This window comes from Typha latifolia, chromosome 8 (genome assembly GCF_019914945.1).
Source record: "Typha latifolia isolate L0001 chromosome 8, TyphaL0001v2, whole genome shotgun sequence".
Lineage (NCBI taxonomy): Eukaryota > Viridiplantae > Streptophyta > Magnoliopsida > Poales > Typhaceae > Typha > Typha latifolia.
The window spans coordinates 814,807-836,942 of NC_133093.1; the positions used below are offsets into that span (position 1 = coordinate 814,807).

The window sequence follows — 22,136 nt, forward strand, 5'->3', positions numbered from 1 at the left end:
TTCAAGTGTGAGGCCCCCACACTAGGGTTTCTTCTCCACTTACTCACTCTGCCTCTTAAAAGGTGGCCGGCTATCTATTTGGCATGTTATCTTTTGTTTTTAGTGATGATTCAGTAGGTTAGTTCTTCTCGATATCATTAATATGTATATTAGTATGCATTTTAAAACCAAGTTCTATAAATGCCAATCAAAGTTCATACTACTTGGATTCTGGGAGAGTGTCAAAGCACGGTTTTTTAACATTCTATGATAAGGGTATGGTGTTAGAGAGATGTTTTTGTGATTGAATAGCTTCTGCTGTTGTTGATTTCATATTATTTATTGTTTCTATATAGTTACAATATTTTAGCATGAGCCGATGATGATAAGGTTAATGATGCCTCGATAATAAACTCTCAATTCGATAGATTACTGTGTTTTGAAGGAGATTTTTTTTATTAATATTCTTTGGTCTACCATTAATGTTCGGAAAAAGCCATCTTTTTTCTCCGTCAATCGTTCCATGAGCGGTGAGTCCGCCTTAAACCCTAGAAGCCCTAACGCCAAATTCGCGTCTCGGAGCACGCGAGAAGACATCCGAGTTCTCCTCCCGATGCTCGGGGAGAAGTTGGAGGAGATCTTGATGGATTATACTGCTTGGAGGCAGCTCTCGCAGTTCTTCGCCGCCATTGTCTTCTTCCATGCCTCTGAATACGCCCTCGTCGTCGCCTTCCATGGCCGCCCTAATATTTCTTTCAACTGTGAGTCCTCCTATCATTCTTTCTGAGATTTAATAGATAAAATCTACATATTTTATCCAGTCTTATGAATTTAAAATTGGCTATGAATTTGGCAGACACTTTTTATTCCCCGCCGTTAAGGGTGAAGTTTTTCTCTCATGGAGGAAGAAGGGTTAATTATGTGAGGAAACATAGTAATATCTAAGATAGTGATCGGAAGCAATGGACTGATTTAGAGGAAAGGGGGTGAATTTCTGAACCATGCTGGTTATCTTGTATCTCACTTAGATTGGGTTATTTATTGGTCTATGGCTCAGACTGGCGGACTTGGGATTATAATCCAAGGATATTTCCAGGTTTGATGCTGCAAATGCTGCCTCATAAGGAAGATAAGCTGATTAAGTTGGGAAACCTAGTTTTCTCCTTAATTTTAATCTGCAGTTAATGGGGAGGACTAGAGTAGTACTCAGGAAACATCTAGGAGTAACCAGAACTTTTTATGATACCATCCCAGCCAGAACTAGTCACCAAATGAATGTAGGTTAGGCATGGGAAAAATCTTAAGGATTTAAACTGGCCTCGTCTGTCACTCTAGCCTGATAACTAAGCTGGTGACCTTTGATGATCCAATGATTTAGAAAACCAAAAACCCCTTGAAGATTCAATGCGTAAACAAACTTCTTAATTTTCCACCCTGATGTACACCAGTAATATGCCAAACTTCTGAGGTTTATATATTTTCAGCATTACAGTCAAACTTGTAAATTATAAACATAATTTTTCTTAGAATTTTTCCTTAATTTTCTTCTTTAGTGTATATATATAATCATAGTTTTTGGTATTCATATTTAAAATGTCAAATGAACCATCAAAGCAAAACAGGGAACTGCTGAAACTGCCTAAACATTTTCGTTGGGGCTCAGAACATAACTGACATTTCAAATATTGCTATCAAGAAATTCTGAAGATTTTCTGGCCGAAACTAATTTTATTTCTTTCTGTCTTGGGAATGTGTAAAATCATCAAGAGTTTGTTAGAATAAAACACCTGATCTTGTTAGATTTTTTTAAAGAAGTGCAATCACATTTTGAAAGTTCATTTCATATAAGTGAGATAATTTATATTTGTATTAAATACATTAGCGAGAAGCTGATAGAACTTAATATTCTTTAATGAGGATGATGCAAGAAAATTTAAGTTCTAGTCACTAGCATCTAAAATAATCTCTTGTTACTTTGTTATAAGCATGCTCTAGGTTTGTTGAAGTTACCAGACAGGAGACCCTTTATCTCATTAGTAAAGCAGTAAAGCAAAACTATAATATTCCTGTAAGACATGTTTTCAAGACACTGTAAGTGGATAAATGAGCTATTAGATAGGAAAGTACTCAATAGGAGAAGGTAAAAGATTTGCTGAAATCATTCTACATTGCCATGGATATCTTTTGTAATAACATTTTGTAATTCTACTGTTTGTGCAGCACTTCTGATCACCAGGCAGTATGTTATTGCAATGACTTGTGCATTGCTGGAATATGTTATGGAGATTCTTTTTTTCCCAAAGTTGAAGGAGTATTGGTGGGTTAGTAATGTTGGCCTTGCAATGATTCTCATTGGGGAGATCCTACGTAAAAGTGCTGTCATAACAGCTGGTCGTGCTTTCACACATACCATTAGAGTTTATTATGAAGATCATCACCAGTTGATTACTCATGGAATTTATAGGTAATCAGCAGTGTTTTGAAAAGCAGATTTTGCGGCCGCTCAGCAAACCCTGTTTGTAGCCCTTACTTGGCAGTCAGACCATCTTGGCGGCCTTGATGAGCTGGCATTTTATATTAGTATATCACATACTATATTAGTTATATCATATAATTATTTTTTATATGTTAAAAATGTGCCAAGTAATTAGTATACAATCTCGGTGCTATGTGCTGGGGACCTTGGGGTGACTTCCTGGATACAGTGATCATGTTTAGCATTGGTAATTAGTTACATACCCTATTCTTTCTGCAAATCATAAGATCACAGTATCACAAAGCTGATTGAGCTCATAAGACATAGTTTAGTGATCAACCACTGACTTATAAGTTTGCGAACTTGAACACAGCTTACCTAGGTACAACTAGTGGTTAGTCAATGAAAGTAACTTTAAGTTTTAGATCACAAGTAAGCAGGATTGCTTTTGCAGTGCATGACCAATTAAGATTTAATTGTAAAAACAAATTATGCAACTAAGGTTTATTTGTAAAAGTAACACCTTGAATAAGTTATTACACAATTAATCTCATCTTCAAGTGATATTTGTTAAAACAAATTTTGCCTTAGTAAGCTCTTTTAATTATCATGTATGACCATCTCAATGCTTGCAATAAGTTCCTATTCTAGTTAATTTGGAGTTCTTCACTCTCCTGAACAAGATTATTCCGGTTTTATTTTTGCCATTGTTTGTTATTAATGGGTGACCACAATATGAATGCTTATGTGTACAGTCACAAGATTCTGGAAACTAGGTGGGTTTAATTAGGTCGCCAAATAGTGTTTTCATGTACTTAAATTTCAATGAAAGAATTATGTATGGCTAAATTTAATACATATAGCTGAGATCAGTAAGCTAGCTTAACTTATAAGGATTATGTGCCGTATGCACTTGCTTTATTTATTTTGCATTTATTAAGTTCTATCGCTTATTTGCTTGCAAATAACTGGTAATAAATTATTAATTGATGATAGAGTTAACAACAGCCATAATAATAGAAAATAAAAGTAAATACTTGCTTTCTCATTTCTAGAAAAAGAAAGATAATTTGCACAAAAAACGTGGTTTTTGATTTTGTAAGTCAGGCTGTTTTAATTTTCCCTTGCGCGATAGGTATTTTTTTCCTATTTTTTTTCAACGTTGCCCTCAACCAATATGAAAAGAAAAAAGAGAGTTATACAAGTTATTTGTTAGCTGTATTAAATGCATCTTACACTCAATTAGACATCAATATAAAATTCTCCTCTTCTCATTTCTTCAAAAGAACAACTGAGTGGACATGTAAGTACTCTATATTAATTAAAAAGTTTCTCCAGCCAATTACTAGTTCATAATTATAATATATAATTCATACTTACTAGTTAATCTATGTTACTTCCATGTTTTTTTGCGGGTTTCATAGTTTTTTTTTTGTAATTCATAGTTATTGAACTTATATTTTTTGTTTTGTGTTCATAGTTTTATTACATAATTTGTAGTTATTGGGCACTTATATTTTTATGAGGCTGACAGTTTTATTATGTAATTCGCAATTGTTTCATAGTTTTTTTATGTAATTCATAGATATTGAATACTTAAATTTTTGTTGTTTCATTGTTCTATTACATAATTTGTAGTTATTGAATATTTGTATTTTTTGTTTCATAATTTTATTGTGAAATTCACAGTTATTGAACATGTGTATTCTTTGTTTCGTAATTTTATAGTTTACTTAGTTTCTAGTTTGTACTACTGTTAGGTCATAGTTAATTATATAATTAGTGGTTTTACCTGTATTAATTAGTAAATATTTATTGTTGATCATGACTTTCTAAGGCAAAAGTTACATGATAGTACATTTTAATGAAAAATCAAACTAATTCACAGAATGTAATTCGTAGTTATTTTTCGTATTACATAATATATGAGAGAGAAGTGACAGAGTAATGTAATCTACTTAAAAAGCCAGACTATGTTAAATGTATAATAGATGTTTTTTTCTTTTCACCACTCAATGAAGGCAAAAAAAGCCTGACATGCAATAAAAATATAAAGTGGGCCTCAGTCCCAAAATTGAAAATGCACTATGTTTTTTGTACAAATTACTTAGAAAAGAAAAGCAGATAATCATGATTCTCTTGAAGAAATGCTGGCAACTTAGCTTTTTTCAATTATTTGCAACCAAGAGCTTTTTTTTCAATTATTTGCAACTGACAGCTTTTTTTCAATTATTTGCAACTGACAGCTTATCAAAATCTGGAAAAATTTCTTACTCCCTTTGATCCAGATATAGATGCAAGTTTTTAGATGGATTTTGGAACTTGTATTAACAAATATCACTGTTTATATCTTACTAAATATTTGCTTTCTTACTAGACAGGTTCATGCGACATCCTGGTTATTGTGGCTTCTTCATCTGGGCTGTTGGAACCCAGGTTATGCTCTGCAATCCAGTCTGTGTAGTTTCTTTCACATTGGTGACATGGAAATTCTTTTCTACGCGGATACCGTATCTTTTTAAATGCTGATTTTGGATGTCATTGGTTATATTCTGATGTTGTTATGGCCTTTAAAACTTAAGTTATGTTGTTCCACAAGGATACAGGGTTGAAGTAGCTGACCTTTTAAATACTGAAAAATTGTTAGTGTACTTCATGAGCCAAGTTCTAATCCTTTACGCAGCAGCAGATATGAAGAGTTTTTCTTGACGCAGTTTTTTGGTTCCCAGTATGAGGAATATGCACGGAAAGTTCCATCTGGCCTCCCTTTCATAAAATGACAGCATTGGGACTACGTGAGCATATGAAAAACCCTCGCCTTTTCTTGTACTTTGCATCTCAGATGAACTTCTCTTAGATGCAGGGCAATGATTGGAAGCAACCTAATGGTTTGTTTACTAGAAAGTTGACAATGATTTGGTCATTAAGATCATGACTCCATGTTTTGCTCACATCACACTGTAAACTTATGTTGGCATTAGCAGATAAACTATTTTCTGGCTCTGCGACGAGGGTGCATGAAATGGCTGCGTCAATCAAGAGTTGAACTATGGACCAGCACTCCATGTTTGAAAAGAAGAAAAGCCAGAGAAACCATTAGTCATTAGCTATTTAATTAGATATGACATCCAATTGCAGAGAGCTGCTAGCATTCTCAGAATGGCTGCAAAATACTTTGCCAGAAGTGTATATTCTTCTACCAACTCAAGTTTGTCAATCTCAAAATGCTTCAGTTCTTGTGCCCATTAGAGCAACTATACAAACTTTATCTAAATGAAAATTTATTTCACATTGTTTTTATATACTCTATGATTTGATTTTTTTTTCTTTTAAAGGCTGTGCATTTGAGGGAATGCCCTTTTAATTGCTTAAGAAATTATTTTATTTCCACTGTACCAGGTCCAACTGAGTTAATTTAATGTTTTATATCATCATTCTAAGGAGGTCGTTTCTGCAAAGCTGCTTGGTGTGGTGCATAACAACTATGGAGCTTTTGTAATTAACTGCATATATTTTTATTATTGTTATTAATGCATATTTAATTTCATTAGAATGCATACAGTTTATCTATACAGTATAAATAAAATAGAGATTCTGCCGTGCCGTAAAGATATAATAGTTAAGATCCTCAAAAATTTAAAAAGAAAAAAGAAGAAAGATCATCAAGGGTATAATAAGAATTAAAAAAAAACAAAAAATCATTATCTATTAATTAGTTATTTTTAAAATATATTATCATATATATTATCTTTTGACAATTATATTATCTTAATAATTTATTAAATAGAAGATATATATATATATATATATATATCAGAATAAGGATATTGATGTCTATCTATAATTAATTTGATGAAAATGTAATTAATTTTTATCTCTTAGATTATTTTTTAATTATTTACATATATCTTTGAGATTGATTTAAACTAAAATTTAAAAATAGATAGAGATAGATGATCATATTTAAATCGAATCTATCTCTAAAAGAATCAAATTTAAATTATTTAGTATTAAGTGATATTTTTTGCCTAAATAAAAAAATTTAAGTTTAAAGATTTCTTGCACTTATTATCCACTTTTACCCAAATGATGTTGGTCTTATCTCCCTCTATTTGAAAGTCTAATCAATTTCATTAAAATATGGAAAATATTAATTATTGTAGCATATTAATATGGCTGAATATAAACGATTTTATACTCAAAAAATAAAAATAAAGAAACAAATAAATGGAAAAAGATAAACATAATAAGAGTAATTTTTAAAAATAAAAATATATTATTAGTCCGAAAGAAGAAGAGAGAAAACAAAGGGGTGGAGGAAAACAAAATTACTCCTTTTTTTTATTTTCCTTCTCTTTGGGTTCTCCCGCGATCGAGAGAGAGAGAGCAATCTGCTTCTAGTAGCGAGAGAAGAGGGGAAGAGGAGTAGTAAGCGAAGAGAAGGGACGAGCGGAGAAGAGAAGGAGGAGGAGGAGTGAGAGAGAGAGAGAGAGAGAGAGAGAGAGAGAGAGAGAGAGAGAGAGAGTAGGAGAATTGGAGCTCGCTCTGTGTCTTAAAAGGTGATTGGCTTCGAATCCCCGCTTCCCTCCTCACTTGGAGCTCCCGAAGGTTAGCTTCAACTTCTCCTCTTTCCTTTCTTCTCCCAAAGCTTACACCTTTTGCTGCTTTCTTCCTTTCCCTCGCTTTAACCATCTTCAAACCCCACATTCCGCCTGCTTCCTCGTCGCGATCCGCTTCGTTTTAGTGGATTAATCGATCGCCACAGAGGTCGGAGTTAATTCCAATACGCTCTCTGCGGATCAATTCATCCGCCAAAACGCGAGCTTTATGAAGCTGTGAGTTGCGTCATTGGTTTCCTCGTGTTGGTTAGTGCTTATTTTAGGGTTTTGATCCCGCCCAGATTGGAGTTCGGGCTGTCTATGAGTTCTTTTTTTTATTATTATTATTGTTCGGTGGTATTCAACATTGGTTTTCTATTTCGTGAATTGGGTTATCTCCTTATGTTTTTGTTTAGGATTTTATGCCTTAAAGATGAGATTTTTGAAATTTGTGGCTGCGTTGTTCTGGTCCAGAAATAGGGTATTGGTTGGAGCTCTTTTTTATTGGAACAGTAAGAGCAAATTCTTATTTTGCGTGAGAAAATAAAACAGAACAGAAGAACTGTAATTCTGTTGATCTGGTTAGTTATATGGCTACTGTGCATTGAGAGATGCCACCACCATTGCTGCCGCAGCACTCTCGCATCAATCTCAATGGGCTGAAGTCTCAAATTGCTCGAAAGCTTGGCCCCGAGCGCGCCAAGCAGTATTTCCGTTACCTGAACCAGCTGTTGGCACAGAAGCTGAGCAAGCAGGAGTTCAGCAAGTACTGCCTTTTTATTCTTGGGCGTGAGAACATCCCCTTGCACAACCGGCTTATTCATTCTATCCTTAAGAATGCCCTTCTTGCCAAATCCCCACCTCAACCACTACATGAGAAACCAATTTGGGAGAATTCCAGAGCTGTTGGGAAGAAAACCTCAGAAAAAGATGATGGATCTAATCAGAGTCCTGCGCCATCTATGCTGCTCAATGGTTGGTCCAATGGTGGCATCTTACCGCGATCCCCTCGTAAGGTCAGATCAGGCATGCAGGATCGCAGGATTAAAGACTCCACAATTTCTCTTGGATCAAATGGATTGGCAGGTAGTAAGGTACACCAAGCTATAGTTCTGGAAAATCAGACTGTTACTGAGAATGGCATTCTGGGTCGGAGTGATCTGAAGAGGCCAGTGCTGCATCATCGAGATAAGCCTGTGGAACAGCCAGCAAAGAGACCAAGGTTGGATAATATATTATTGAATGATCAAGCTTTTGTACATAATAATCATCTGGATAAAGTTACCGTCACCGATGATGAGAAAGAGGTGGAACAAAGTAATAAAACATACTTCAATAGAGGTTCTCTGCAGGCTCTTCTCGGGATTCCTTTTTGTCCTGCCAGTGTGGGTGGGGCACGAAGATCTTGGCCATTGCTAAGTAAAAGTAGCATTAATAATTCTGACAGTGGTGAACTATGCGACACTGAGGTTCTCAAGAGTAGGATGGAGAGAATAGCAAAAGGACATGGCTTGGGAGAAGTGACACTGGATTGTGCTAATTTGTTGAATAACGCACTAGACACCTACTTGAAGTGCTTGATTAGGTCATGTGTTGATTTTGTAGGTGCAAGATCAGGACACCAATCTGCAGAGCATCCTGTTGACAAGCAGCAATGCCAAGTAAATCGTCACAATAGAATTTGGCCAGGAAATCAGATGTATGTACAGAGCAATTCCAGATCTTCAAATGGCAAAAACAAGCTTGAAGGCCCTCATTTGATGTCTCTGCAGGATTTTAGGATAGCAATGGAGTTCAATCCACAGCAGCTTGGTGAGGACTGGCCATTGCTACTTGAGAAAATATGCATTCATTCATGTGAAGAATAAGTCAGGTCAAAGTTAAGATTTCTGAATGTCTCAGATTCTTGTTGGCTGAGCCTTGCAACACTGATGAAATTTCATCAGGGATTACCTAAGAAGATTTTGAAAGATTCTCCATCTTCATGATCACATTCTTTAGATCAGTTTACCAAGGATTCTTTTTATCCCAAAAAAAAAAAAACTCTGCTTTGTCCATTTTTTGTTCCTAACTTCCAAAGATTTTTATGTAGTTTGCAGCACATGCAGAGGAAATCAGTTTTGCAGAAACGCTGATGTTTAGCTTCATATGTGTATAGTTTCTATCTAGGACTTGCAAGTCAGCTGTATGTATATTCTTGAATGCTTTTACTAGTGGCAGGGCTTTTGCAAATTATTATTGAATTTATTTCAAGAATCCCCATTCAGATCATATCTCGGATGTTTGTCTGAAAGAATATTTTATGTCTGTGACATTATACTCGATAGTCATTTCCTTGACATTGATGCTTTTTAGTTTTTTTTCCTAAGTTTTGTAGTCATTAGTTGATATATTCATAAAGTTTTTTGTTGAGTTGTTTCTGAGGACTTTATTCTTTGTTCACAATAAATATAATTGAGTTAGCACATTTTGCCATTCTTTGTATTCTTTCATTAGCTTTACTGCTTTAACTGAATCTGTTAGCTTTCACCTCCACTTAGCCTTCAGATAATTCCTTACATTTTCATGTCATGTTAGATAATACTAATGTTTAAGAGAAATAGAAGGATACACATTTCATCAGCTGTCAATTCTATGAGCTAGATCAGTGTGTTAAGAGTTTTGATAGATCAGTCTTTGCTTAATTTGTCAGATATATATGTGAAAAGATTCCTGATTCTTTAGTAGACTACCCTACCTTACTTCATGTAATCCTTAGTTTCAAAATCAATGCAAACTTTGCTTTTAGGATCCAGTCTTTGGTTAATTTTTGTCAAAGTGGTGGCTTTTGACAAAGATTAGAGAAAATATTCCATTTATACTAGGAATACAGCTGCAGGGTCACCATATATTGCTGCCCTTTTGTTACAAATGTAGTTTGAGGAACTACTTTAGAGACTTTGTTCATGTACTAATATCGGAGTAAACATGCGATCCATGGCACCGTCGATCACCTCACATCGTGTTGATTCATTGCTGAGCTCATGAGTCAGAAAGAACTGAATCACTCTTGCATGCTCAAGCATCAATCTGCGACAGCTACGCGGCACAAGGCTTGATTTCAGATACTCATGCACTAGTTCATCAAATGTATCCTCCATCATGGCATTTAGGTAGCTTATAGCCTCTTGCTCAGTGCAGCTCTTCTCTTTCATGTAAAAATAAACTGCATCTCTGTCGTTGTCCTTGTTCGATGAATTCTGCAGTTATGATAGACAATAGCATTGGAGATCATATATAGAGGAAGGGAACAAGATCTAGATTGTTTACCATGGCAGACCTCAAATGGATCAAACATACCTTGTGCTTTTGGACTTCAGCAAATAAGCTCAGGAACGACGACAAGCGATCTTGGATCGCAGACCTGTCATCCAAACATCTAAAGGCGTGATTGCTTAGTCTCTCTCCCATAATAAACATGGAAGGGAGAAGTCTCATGGCCACACCAAGATCTCCTTTTCCTTGCTCAATGTATTGCTTCAATGTTGTATCTTGCAGCACCCTTCTTTGCTCTCTTATGTTCATGTAATGCTGCATCTGCTTTAATCTCTGTTTCAATCACAGTAGTGCTAGATGTTCAAGATTAAGAGTTGAACTATATAATCTTCGAAGTATATATATAATGCTTAGAATTTGTTACCAGATCATGCAAGTAGTTGAACATATCCTTTCCTTGGGCAGTGCTGGCTTGAGCTGCCAAGTCATTCATAGTATCATAGAGTGCAGTGAATGTTGCCTTTATGGGAAGAGGGAGGAGAATGGACCAAGGAAGGATCCCATCTGCATGACATGCAAATTGTTGTCATTGTTGGCATTAGAATTATATTTTCTGCTACCTCCTTCAAGAAACTTACTTCTTGACTGCTTGATACATCGCACGTAAGTCCTCTGTAGATTCATGGAATTCAAACAGAGCCCTGAGTGCATTCTCAATGCAGTTGCATTTGGTGTAGGCTATGCGACAAGCCGAGAATTCCGGCTCATAGAGCGTTGCAGCGATCCCAAAGTGAATCTCTTCAGGGCTCCATACATTGACAACAAGATGATCATCCATTATGCCACAATTATTCCACCATCTGAAACAATTACAACAAGTTATAAGCATGTGGTTCGTACCGAGTCCTCAACAATTACAGAAGAGATGTCTAGCTAAACTTACTTTAGAATCGAATCGATCTCACTCTTGTATAGTTTTTGAAGCCTGTTGTAATCTAGTTTGGCAAGTTCCAGATATTTTGGGTCATTAACATTATACATCCTGGAACAAAAAACACAATTACGCTATGTACTGGCAATAGCCTAAGCAATATAGACATATATCATGGAATAATGTTAACATATATACTTATAGATAGTCTTGGCAATCCAAACATCATTTTCGCCGTATTGGTCAATGTATTCTCTTGCTTCAAGTCTTTCGAAACTCGTCCTCCATGGAACTTCTAAGGCGTGTGCGACCTACATGCATGCAACGAGCTTTGAGACCTCACTACGTGAGAAGAAGAAGAAGAAGAAGAAGAAGAAGAAGAAATAATTAATGTATGTATGTACCTCTTTGTCCAAGGCCTTCTTCAACGACCACTTATCGTTCACTTGATTGTTTGCGACGCAGGTCCTCAGATAATCTTGTACAAAAGCCTTGGCTTCTTTCAGTATCTTCTCGCCGGGAAAAGCCACCTGAGAGTATCTATACAAGTTGAACATGTCGGACACTCCTCGATGAGTTTGTCCAAGGAAGCAGACGAAGTTCTCGTCGTCATCTTTGAAGTACTCAAGAACATCTACGTCTTGCATGCACACAAATAGGTACTTAATTATTTCATGAATCAAATACATACATCTCTGGACTAATGAAGTAATTGAAGCTCACCTGAAGAGACCGAGTAACCGTGCAGCCGCAGCAGGCGAAGAGCCATGCAAGTGTCATCAATGTCGGCAATGGGGTTGTCTCTTCCCCATGATATACCTTGTTTGCCAGCATATCTATGCACATATGTAGGGCGATAACGAAGTTATTAAACAAACTAAAAAGTTCATATATCATCGATTTGCACTTTGAACGTACTGCATGGCGTACGTAGTTCATCATTGGACTTACTTATATACGTAATCCAAAGAGTCCAAGATTTCTTTCTGAAAGTGATGGTCGATCCCTAATCTTTGAATTGTATCGATAGCCCACAGGCGCTCTAGAAGGTCGATTGGATATTGGCATGGCGCTGATGATCCAGTAGTAAAGAGAGTTAAGAAGTGTAAAAGAGATAGAGAAAATTAAATGCATTTTAAGTGGATGCATGCCTCCCTAAACTTTTATTTATATCACTTAATCTCTTATAATCTTGTCCTATAAGCAGCTGCCTGGCGCACGTTAATTATTTTCATACAAAAAGATAAAATGCCCATTTTGATTTACGACAACCAATTGGGAAATCTAATTTTCCATCTCAAATTTGGACATCCTAATAAATCTTATGGGTAGATCAGAACTAGCTAAATTATGATTAAATGACACAAATGAAAGTTTCCGCGAAGTATATCAATTAATTTCACTCAAAGAGATGTATTAGAAGATCAAACTTAAAATATTTTGCTATTATTTATTTTACCATGATCTCCGAATCTGGTGACGATGTAGGTTAAGAATTCTAAGCACTTTTTGTCGCCGGTCTTGATGTAGGCCATAGCTGTGGAAGAAGGAGAACTTAAGAAGCTACCATCTCTAGACTGGAGGTTGAGAATTTTCTCCCATTGCACCACCTCTTGCAGAGCTTCTAATGAGTAAAGCAAGGTCGTATGCACTGAGTGCATCATTTCCAATGGAATCCTGCAGGGAAATTAATTAAAGACGACTGGTAATATACATATATATTAGTTATAATTAGATGGAACGTACAAATAAAAAAGAAGTTCTCTCAATATTGATACTCTAGAGTACCTTTTGATTTTCTTTTCTCTTAATTTGATGATGTCCTGCAAGAAAGGCAAGTCGTAAGGAAGGTCGAGCTCCAACGCAATGGCTTCGTTTAGCATGGAAGGAAATTGAAGTTCAAATCCACATGTGGAGAGGCTACAGCTCTCCTTCTCAAGATGTTTGGCATTCTCCCGCAAGAATTGAAGCCCTGGGATCATCACAAATCACATGAGATTTCGCTAAGGAAATTTTTAAAGAATTGATGCCTTTACCATGATCAATCCTCCATTAAATTCCTTAACTTAATTAACTGATAAGTAGTAATGTTGCAAAAAAGATAAAAGGACATTTATGTCTGTACAGACATCTATGCAAATAATTAAGATGGTTAATTTTTAAGGGTTATATGCGCCAAGTATAAACTTTAGAGAGGGGTACTATATATACATGCAAAAACAAAAACAAAACTAAAATCTAATACATTAGTAATAAGTGTTGTCTAATTAACATATATAATACCTTTATTAATGTGATCTTCTCCTGTGTTCCATGTCTTCAAAGCAAGAACACAAGCAAGGGTGTTTAAAAGCCTGTCATAGATGAGAAAGAAGGTTGGTTCCCCCCAGGAGCCATCCTCCAGTTGGTTCTTGAGAATCCAATCGAGACACGTAGGGAAGAGTGGCTTATAAGTGCTGTTGGCATCGTCGAGGGATGGAATCCTTGCAATCCATGCAGTATCGTACGCTGAAGGACTTGTCTCGCCGTCGTTCATAGCACGAAACTTCTCTTTGATTTCTCTAATTAACGTCTCAATCGTTTCGTCATTCTCTTCCAACTGGGTATCTACCTGCAGGAGGTTGAGGTTGGCATGCATTGCATAAGAAGAAGAAATACGTGTACATACATAAATTAATTTGTCCATTGATTAATGATATATATCAATAATAACCTGATGTAGTATTTTGGTACTACTAGTCCCCGGTGCCAATTCATGATCCTTTGTTATTAGCTCAACCTGTGAGCCTGCTGTTGCTTGATAATATTTCCCTGTAAAATAAATTATTACAAGTCATTATGAAGAGATTAATTTCTCAATCCATGCAAACTGTACATAATTTATGCAACTATATAATCGATCCTAGCTACCAAGATGGAGCTTGTTGGTCGATGAACTGCTCCAAAAGACCTGCTTGGGTCTGGAAGGGCATGACTTCCTAAGGCTCACAAGGGATGAGCAATGGCCATTGCCGTCCCCATTAATGGCCTTGCTGAGGCTACCAATACAAGAGATGAAGCCATTCGTTGAAGCAAGAAAGCATGCCGAACTCCCCATTAATTACTTAATTTTCTCTCTTCAACCCTTCACCCTCTACTAGCTAGTTAGACTTCCATTGCCCATTTATATAACAAGGCATGCAATAAGCTGGGTGCATGCAGCAACTTCCTGCATCTTGGAAGCCCTTGCTTAATTATTGGCTTCCAATTTTCCAATCAATGCATGCATGCATGCATGCAAGTGGCCCTTCTATTCTTATCTAGTTCTTAATTAGAACATACAACTGGTTGGCATGGAAGAGCACTTGTTAATATTGCAAAAACCAAGTTAGTAGTCAGTTTATTATTCCTTTCCATTAATTCGATTGACTCTCTCAACATATGGATGCAACTGCACCATCTGCTTATTAGAAGTGATACATTAATGGATGTTAACTTAGCCTTCATATCATACAAGTGGTGGTACAGAGGAATTTATTTGATCACATTAAAGTCCCAATATGGCTACCAAATTTGAACAATAAATTCCACCACTTACACTTAACAGTTGTACCAATAGATTTAAGGGATATCACCACTTATGGATACAAGCCTGTGATTAAATTATATATATATATATAGATATATATAGGGGTTGAACAATAAATACTCGTATAAATACCAATGTAACCATTGTGATCATTGTGCACTTTATACTTATGCACAATATGTGCTTAAATTTGAAGTACATAATAAGTTAAAAGCCAGCCAAACCACCAGGGAAAACAGTAATTTATTCATATATAAATTATAATTTACGCCCTACTGTCTAAACTCTAAATAAATTATAACCATTTAGTAACCTACTTATAATATATATAAAAAATTAGTGTCGATGATTATAGGGATAGTTTGGTCTATCTTTTACTACTAGTTTTGGATGAAAGTTTTTAATACGTGCAACTCGGTTTATACTCGCTGTCAAGTGTTTAAGATTGGTTAGGATGGAAGACTTGTTATTATTGCAAAATACGAATTAATTAATTACGTAGTCAGTTGTTATAACCGTATCAGTTGCTTATTAAAAGCAGTGGAATGAATCATGAATGGATACTATCATACTAACTTCATATCATACAAGTGGTCATGTGGATGGATCTTAATAACTTAGCTATAATATAACAGGTTATTTGGGTATGGTCTGAACCACTTCAGGATTAAGTGCTTTAAGTTTAAAAGTTAAAATAAGATGCGAGTAAAATGTAATTTTTCTTGTTATCCAATCGAGTATCCTGCTTATTAATTTCTTAGAATCTAAGATTGGTTGGGATGGAAGAGATATTGTTAGCATTCAAGTGGCATTCCTTTCTCTCTCTCTCCCTCTGTAACTTGGTACAATGGATGATAGCTTCGTATCATACAAGTGTACATCTTAAATACTTTATTTTTATTTAGGTGTAACTGATGAAGTACTATTAATGCAGACGCCCAAATCTAAATATTTTTGCTAAAACTTGGGCAGTTGTAAGAAGAAATTTTTTAAGAAAAGTTATTCTGAACTAAATTTACTTCGCATTCTATAATTTTATTTGCACCACTTTAGTTTTATGGTCTAGACTTGAGTATAATTGTTATGTATTTTTACTACTATTTCTTAATCGAGTCATATGATTTAATGAATATATAAAGAAAATATTTAAGTATATGATTTAATAAGCATTTTAATATATCTAAAAAATAATATCTATTAAATTTCAAATAATAAAAATATGATAAATATATTTAATATAATTTTTTTTATTATATCTTTGTCATTTGACATAATATGTATTATTTTATATATGTTGTAAAGATACTTTACAATTTTATATTTTTAATCAAATATAATCATAATAAAGTGTAAAGTGATAAAGATTATAAAAAAAAAAACTACGGAAGCTGAGTGAATTTAAGCCTAATCACGACGGGTAAAATTAAATTTTTTTCTTCTGTTTACCTCGTAGGCTGCCACTTGACACTCCAATAAGAACTACAAGTAATAAAGCAAACCACTTGTACTACATCTCTCTGCTCTTCCTCCTCGCTTGGGGCTCATTCTTATTCATTCTTCCTGGTAACTTATTCTTCTTCTTCTCTCTGTCTCTCTGTCTCTCTGTCTCTTTGTCTCTCTGTCTCTCTCTGGAAAATTTCTTATATATGGATGATTAGTAGTAGCCCGTATATTCAACTTGCAAGAAATGCATTAGATTTGTCATTCCAGTTGAATAGATGGAACCATTGTTAGAAATGACACTCAAATATATCAATGTTGTTATAGATGGTTCAAAAAGAGCTGATCGTATTATTTTTTCCTGCCTTTCATGTGGGTTTGGTAAAGTTTGATGAATTTTTGAAGAGGAATATATGCAAATAAGGAATTTTTCATTCTTATAAGCAGGTATAGGTGACTATTAGAAGGTTGCTTTGCTATTTAGTTTCCAAGTGAATGGGCATATAAGGCACCAATAGTTTTCCATATTTATATGACTGTTAGAAAAATAGTACAGGAGGACTTGGGTTGAAAGTTTTCTTTTTTCTTTTGATTGATTGAGTTGAAAGTTTCTGAGAGTAGCTAATATGAGCTACTAGACCTTCCATTTTGTTCTGGTTTCAAGTAGCCAGATTGAGATTGTCCATTAGAATCAGTTATGGTTATATAATTTCTTAATTTATTACTTTCTTTTGATCTCTCTTGTGTTTTCTTTTTTATTCTCACAGTTTTGGTGTCAAAACAAGAGGTAAGCAAGTATGCTGTCTATCTCATTCCCATCCTCTGTTTCCTTTTGTGGCATCCGAAATTCAAATTTCCAAAACTGTCGAACTCAGATGGCAAAAGCCAGTGGATCATTTCCTCAAAATTTGGCAGGTGAGGGAGTTTTCTTATCCATCTCTTGTGGCTTCATGAACTATGCCTTCTACTTTTATATTTAGAGAAGTGTATAATTTTATATGTACTTCCGCACAAGTCTTGTTTCTTTCCTTTTTGCGTTATTAATATAGGTTTAAAATTTTGACATAGACTTGTAAATCTATTTTAAGAATTTGAGCAGTAGAAAAGATTTTTCCATGGTCAATCCAATTGAATGAAAAGTTCTATTATCTGCTTGTAAATATATGTTATGTCTTTAATCGAGTAAAACATACTTCTCTTCAGGTTTTTCTCAGATAATTTTCATGTTGTTCCATTGAACCAACTATTAAATATGATAGATCATATGCAACTTTAGGAAGTTTATAGCAGATGTCATTACTCCAAGTCTAAACTATCTGAAAGCAATTGTCTTAATTGCAACTCACGCTTTCTTGTTTCCACTGATACAAGTTATCCTGATACGTTTTTGTATCAAGTACATTAGTTTTTTTTTTAAAAGAAAGGCATACTTGCACTGCTCAGTCCCTTCAGTTGGCATGAGTAGCGCTGAAAATAATTTCTCATTCTTCTTGTTATTTAATTCATCAAGTGATGGCAAGAGAAGGTTCAGAACTTCAGCACAAGAGTATGGTTTATAATATATATACTGATATTACTAGTCCGTTACTACATAGCTTCTGAGTTTTATGATTGTTTAGCCTTTAAAGATATTTTCATGGAGAATAGCATGAAGTCAATAGTGCCTTTTCTTCAGTACAAAAAGCTTCTCTTTTTTCTGAAATGAAGTATGCAAGGTGTTACTTGTGGAATTATTCAGTCTTCTTCCATTTATCTTGTTGGACTTGGACATAACTTTCACTTCATTCATTTTTGTTCCTCTTAACTAATTTCCAAATCTGTTCCTCCCTTAAACAGAAAATGTTGATGATTGGTCTTCGCTTGCAGTTAGAATTATGAACCGTCAGATCATGGTATAAGCCCACGATATGTTCTTTTTAAATCACATCATGATGCATTTCTACTTGAATTGAACAACCTCAGTACATTGTAGCGCGCTAAGGAGCCAAAGGAAAGGATAAGAAAGCAATTGCTGAAGGTTGAAATTTCAGACTCTGCATATGACACAGCATGGGTAGCCATGGTTCCATCCCCTGGATCTCCTGATGTTCCATGCTTCCCACAATGTCTAGATTGGATTCTAAGTAATCAACATTTGGATGGCTCATGGGGACTTCCTCATCTCCATCCCGCCCTCATTAAAGATGCGGTGTCTTCCACATTGGCATGCATACTTGCGCTTAAGCGATGGAATGTTGGTGAAGAGCATGTTAGAAGGGGTATTAGACAAGATCATTTCCTCATCAGCAATTAATCAACATTATGTTTTTGTTGTATGGATGATTAAAGAATATTTTCTTTTTTACATGTTGCAGGCCTCCACTTTATCAGATATAATTTCTCCTATATTATGAATGAGAACTTAGCTTCTCCAATTGGCTTTAATATCATATTTCCTGGCATGCTTGGATTTGCCATAGACATGGGTTTAGACCTAAATATAAGCCAAGCAGCTATTGAAAACGTTCTTTCCCTTAGAGATGCGGAACTGCGAAGGTGAGTTCACAGGATATTGGTATTAAGCTTTAAGTTCATTTGCTTTCTGCTTTTGATTTTTCAATCTATGAGTAATAAAGGACAATTATGTTATGGTGGTAGATTTCTTATTCTCATCCCATATAATTGATAACATGTATATATATATATATATCTGTTTAGAGAATCTCGAAGCACTTGTGAGGGAGGAAAAGCATACATAGCATATGTAGCAGAAGGATTAGGAAAATCACAGGATTGGAACGAGGTTATGAAATACCAGAGGAAAAATGGATCTCTATTCAATTCACCTTCCACAACAGCTGCTGCATTGATCCATCATCATGATGCTAAAGCCTTGGAGTACTTGCGTGCTCTTTTACTCAAGTTTGGAAGCTCAGGTGAATCCCACTGCATTATATCAGTGAATTTACGCAAAAATATACAGATCATATACAATTACTAGTTTGTTGCATATTGGCCTTCCACAGTTCCTGCTGCATATCCTCTAGAGTTGCATAGCCATCTTTCCATGGTTGATACTCTTGAGAAGTTGGGGATTGCACGACATTTTACGTATGAGATAAAGACCATATTGGATAGAATCTACAGGTATTAAGCTAGATATAAGTTTTAATTGTACATTGTATATCTCTTGCCAATGAAGTTGACTTCAGCCAACATACAGAGGCTGGTTACAAGGTGATGAGGAAATTACCTCTGACATGATGACATCTGCTATGGCGTTTCGCCTTTTACGTTTGAATGGATATGATGTTTCATCAGGTACGTTCTTATCATAAGCTACTTCATATTTGGGGACTGTAGTTAGCAAGATGTCTACTCATTTTGACAAGGTTTTGTGTGTGGTTCAGATGTGTTATCTCATCTTGGTGAAGCAGAAAAATTCTATAATTCAGTTCAAGGACATCTAAAAGATACGAAAACTGTTGTAGAATTATATAAAGCTTCACAAATCAAAATTTCACCAAATGATGAGGTTCTAGACAAATTGCACTACTGGTCTAGTAGCTTACTGAAAACAGAACTGTCCACTGGTTCAAACCATGGATCCCGAGGAACTCTCCAAGAGGTACTATTTGCTACTCTAAGCAATGTAAGATCCAATTTTTTGTGGAGGTCATAGCAAAAGATTGATTCTATAAAAACAAAAAACCAGTGAATCATTCAAAACTGTAGTGCATCTGTGACTGATATGTATTTTCAGGTGGATTATGCTCTTAATTTTCCCTTTTATGCCAATATGCAACGTCTAGAGCACAAGAGAAACATTGAGCACTTCAATGTTGAGGGAACTGTTGTTCTCAAAACATCATATACGTAAGATTATGAATTTTGTTGGTACAATAGACTTATTATCTCGTGTTAGAATTAACTACACTTATTTGCCTTAATGTCTGCTGAACGAATAAGACAGGTTTTGTCGCATCAATGATGATCTTCTAGAATTGGCTGTTGAAGATTTCACTACTTGTCAGTCCATATACAGAAAAGAGTTTAAGCTTCTTGAGAGGTATGTGTATCTTACAGACAACTCATCTTCTAGAATTACTTCTAGCATGCATATTTTTTCGCTGGCCGATTGACTAATCTTTCTTGGTAACAGTTGGTTTAAAGAAAACAAGCTCGATCAGCTAAAATTCGCTCGCCCGGTGCTGAAATTCAGCTATCTCATCTCTGCCTCTACTTTATTCTCTCCTGAATTATCTGATGCTCGCATTTCATGGGCCAAAAGTTGTGTGCTATTAAATATGGTTGATGACTTCTTTGATGCAAGAAGTTGCAGAGAAGAATTAGAGAGCCTTATCACATTAGTGGAGAAGTAGATTATTCACCTCATGTTTATGTGCAGCCATTTTTTTGAAATATGTGGTATCTAATCCTACAAGTCATATGTCTGACAGGTGGGACGGGAATCATGGAAAAGAGTTCTACTCTGACGAACTAAAAATTTATTTTTCTGCTCTTTACAATACTGTCAATGAGATCGGAGCTAAAGCATCCCAACTTCAAAAACGTTGTGTCACCAACCATGTTGTCGAAATAGTGAGAGATTATATATATTCTATGTGATATATGGTAAATCTATTACAAAGAAGAAAAAAGTGATCACTTGTAATGAATGTAAATGGCAGTGGCTTAGTCTGATGAGGTGCATGATGAAGGAGGCGGTGTGGTTTTGGAACAAAACAACGCCTGCACTGGATGAATACATGACGAATGGAGTTATAACTATCGGGTTGGGGCCCATCGTTCTTCCAGCACTCTACCTCGTCGGACCAAATCTTTCAGAAGAAGTTGTCAGACATTCAGAGTACAATACTTTGTTCAAGCTACTCTCCAATTGTGCCCGTCTCCTGAATGACATTCAAACTTTGGAGGTTAATACAGTTCTTTGTTTTTTTTTTAATATTTCTAATCTGTACTTTGAAATGCATTGAAGTTTTATTCAATCTGCAACATTGTTGCTTTCTTCGGCAGAGAGAAAACGACGAGGGGAAGCTGAACGGTGTCTCACTTTGTGTACTTCATAGTGGTGATTCGATTTCAATTGAAGAGGCTAAGAAGGAGATGCAGAGGGATATCGACACCAATAGGAGAGACTTACTGAGGCTGGTCCTCAGGGAGGGAAGTGTGGTTCCTAGACCTTGCAAGGAACTATTCTGGAACATGAGCAGAATTGTTCACATCTTTTACGGGAAGACTGATGAAACGACAACATCGGCAGAAATGATCAACTATGTTGATGCAGTTATTCATCAACCTCTTCAAGTTGACCCTCTTCTGTCAGCTACCTCCTGATGCAGTGATGACTCATCCTGGATGATCAAAACTTGCAAGTCTTAAGCCTTATCTTAGTCATGTAGTCATGCATGTCGCTTGGATATATAACCAGAGTAGAAGGCTAAGATTCGCTGATAAATATAAGATCCTTGGTATTTTATGTCTTAATTTGAGCTATTTGTAATCCGACCCCTCATTCTTTTCCTATAATTTTTATATCACAATCTAAGTCAAGATAAGATAATTACTCTGCAACATATTGATCAATTATCCGTGATATTTAGTTATTCTATTTTTTATCCTAAGGGTCTTTTAGTTCTAAAATTTTAAAAATGTTCAGTTAACAACATATTTGTATTTTAAAATTTTTGTGATTGTTAATTTATCAAATGGATTGACTTATATAGTTCAATTTAATTTCATATTTATCGGTAATAAACTATATTTATGTGTTTTTTATAATGAAGGATGCTAAACCAATTAACACACCTCTTGCAGATTATTTCGAACTTTCGACGAACAATCTACAAGGATATAAGATGAGAAGTTAGCACAAAATCAGAGATACTG

General features: G+C 35.4%; 4 protein-coding genes across 18 annotated transcripts; 3 read left to right on the forward strand and 1 right to left on the reverse strand.

Moving 5' to 3' along the window:
• The first annotated feature begins 69 nt into the window (after positions 1–69).
• LOC140794252 (probable protein-S-isoprenylcysteine O-methyltransferase) lies at positions 70–5,757 on the forward strand. 14 transcript variants are annotated; one of them, XR_012110095.1, is made up of 6 exons: positions 70–255; positions 476–740; positions 2,200–2,443; positions 4,833–4,965; positions 5,145–5,250; positions 5,440–5,757. XR_012110095.1 is itself a non-coding variant. In XM_073146197.1 (6 exons), the coding sequence occupies exons 1-5, from the start codon at positions 247–249 to the stop codon at positions 5,233–5,235; spliced, it is 702 nt and encodes a 233-aa protein (XP_073002298.1). In that variant the 5' UTR covers positions 70–246; the 3' UTR covers positions 5,236–5,250; positions 5,440–5,757. The 14 variants fall into 14 exon arrangements, 7 of the variants coding, with proteins under 7 accessions (XP_073002298.1, XP_073002296.1, XP_073002300.1 ...); XR_012110094.1 differs by having other exon boundaries at positions 5,185–5,343; XR_012110091.1 differs by having other exon boundaries at positions 4,837–4,965; positions 5,145–5,343.
• Positions 5,758–6,763: 1,006 nt separating this feature from the next.
• On the forward strand, positions 6,764–9,324 carry LOC140793253 (uncharacterized). Of its 2 annotated transcripts, none has more exons than XM_073144626.1 (2): positions 6,764–7,063; positions 7,528–9,324. In XM_073144626.1, exon 2 carries the CDS (start codon positions 7,665–7,667, stop codon positions 8,919–8,921), a length of 1,257 nt encoding a protein of 418 aa, XP_073000727.1. In that variant the 5' UTR covers positions 6,764–7,063; positions 7,528–7,664; the 3' UTR covers positions 8,922–9,324. The 2 variants fall into 2 exon arrangements, with proteins under 2 accessions (XP_073000727.1, XP_073000728.1); XM_073144627.1 differs by having other exon boundaries at positions 6,780–7,063; positions 7,470–9,324.
• Positions 9,325–9,983: 659 nt separating this feature from the next.
• Positions 9,984–14,336, reverse strand: LOC140793676 (bifunctional levopimaradiene synthase, chloroplastic-like). Its single transcript, XM_073145321.1, has 13 exons — positions 14,150–14,336; positions 13,953–14,050; positions 13,523–13,850; positions 13,028–13,211; positions 12,746–12,916; positions 11,963–12,075; positions 11,644–11,879; positions 11,438–11,550; positions 11,252–11,350; positions 10,972–11,168; positions 10,733–10,872; positions 10,393–10,641; positions 9,984–10,292 (listed from the first exon to the last, which is right to left on the reverse strand). Exons 1-13 carry the CDS (start codon positions 14,334–14,336, stop codon positions 9,984–9,986), a joined length of 2,424 nt encoding a protein of 807 aa, XP_073001422.1.
• Positions 14,337–17,122: 2,786 nt separating this feature from the next.
• On the forward strand, positions 17,123–21,734 carry LOC140793677 (ent-kaur-16-ene synthase, chloroplastic-like). Its single transcript, XM_073145323.1, has 14 exons — positions 17,123–17,162; positions 18,084–18,139; positions 18,220–18,505; positions 18,602–18,782; positions 18,945–19,162; positions 19,253–19,373; positions 19,450–19,547; positions 19,637–19,854; positions 19,990–20,102; positions 20,200–20,295; positions 20,389–20,604; positions 20,687–20,828; positions 20,918–21,163; positions 21,264–21,734. The coding sequence occupies exons 1-14, from the start codon at positions 17,123–17,125 to the stop codon at positions 21,582–21,584; spliced, it is 2,352 nt and encodes a 783-aa protein (XP_073001424.1). The 3' UTR covers positions 21,585–21,734.
• Positions 21,735–22,136: the final 402 nt, after the last annotated feature.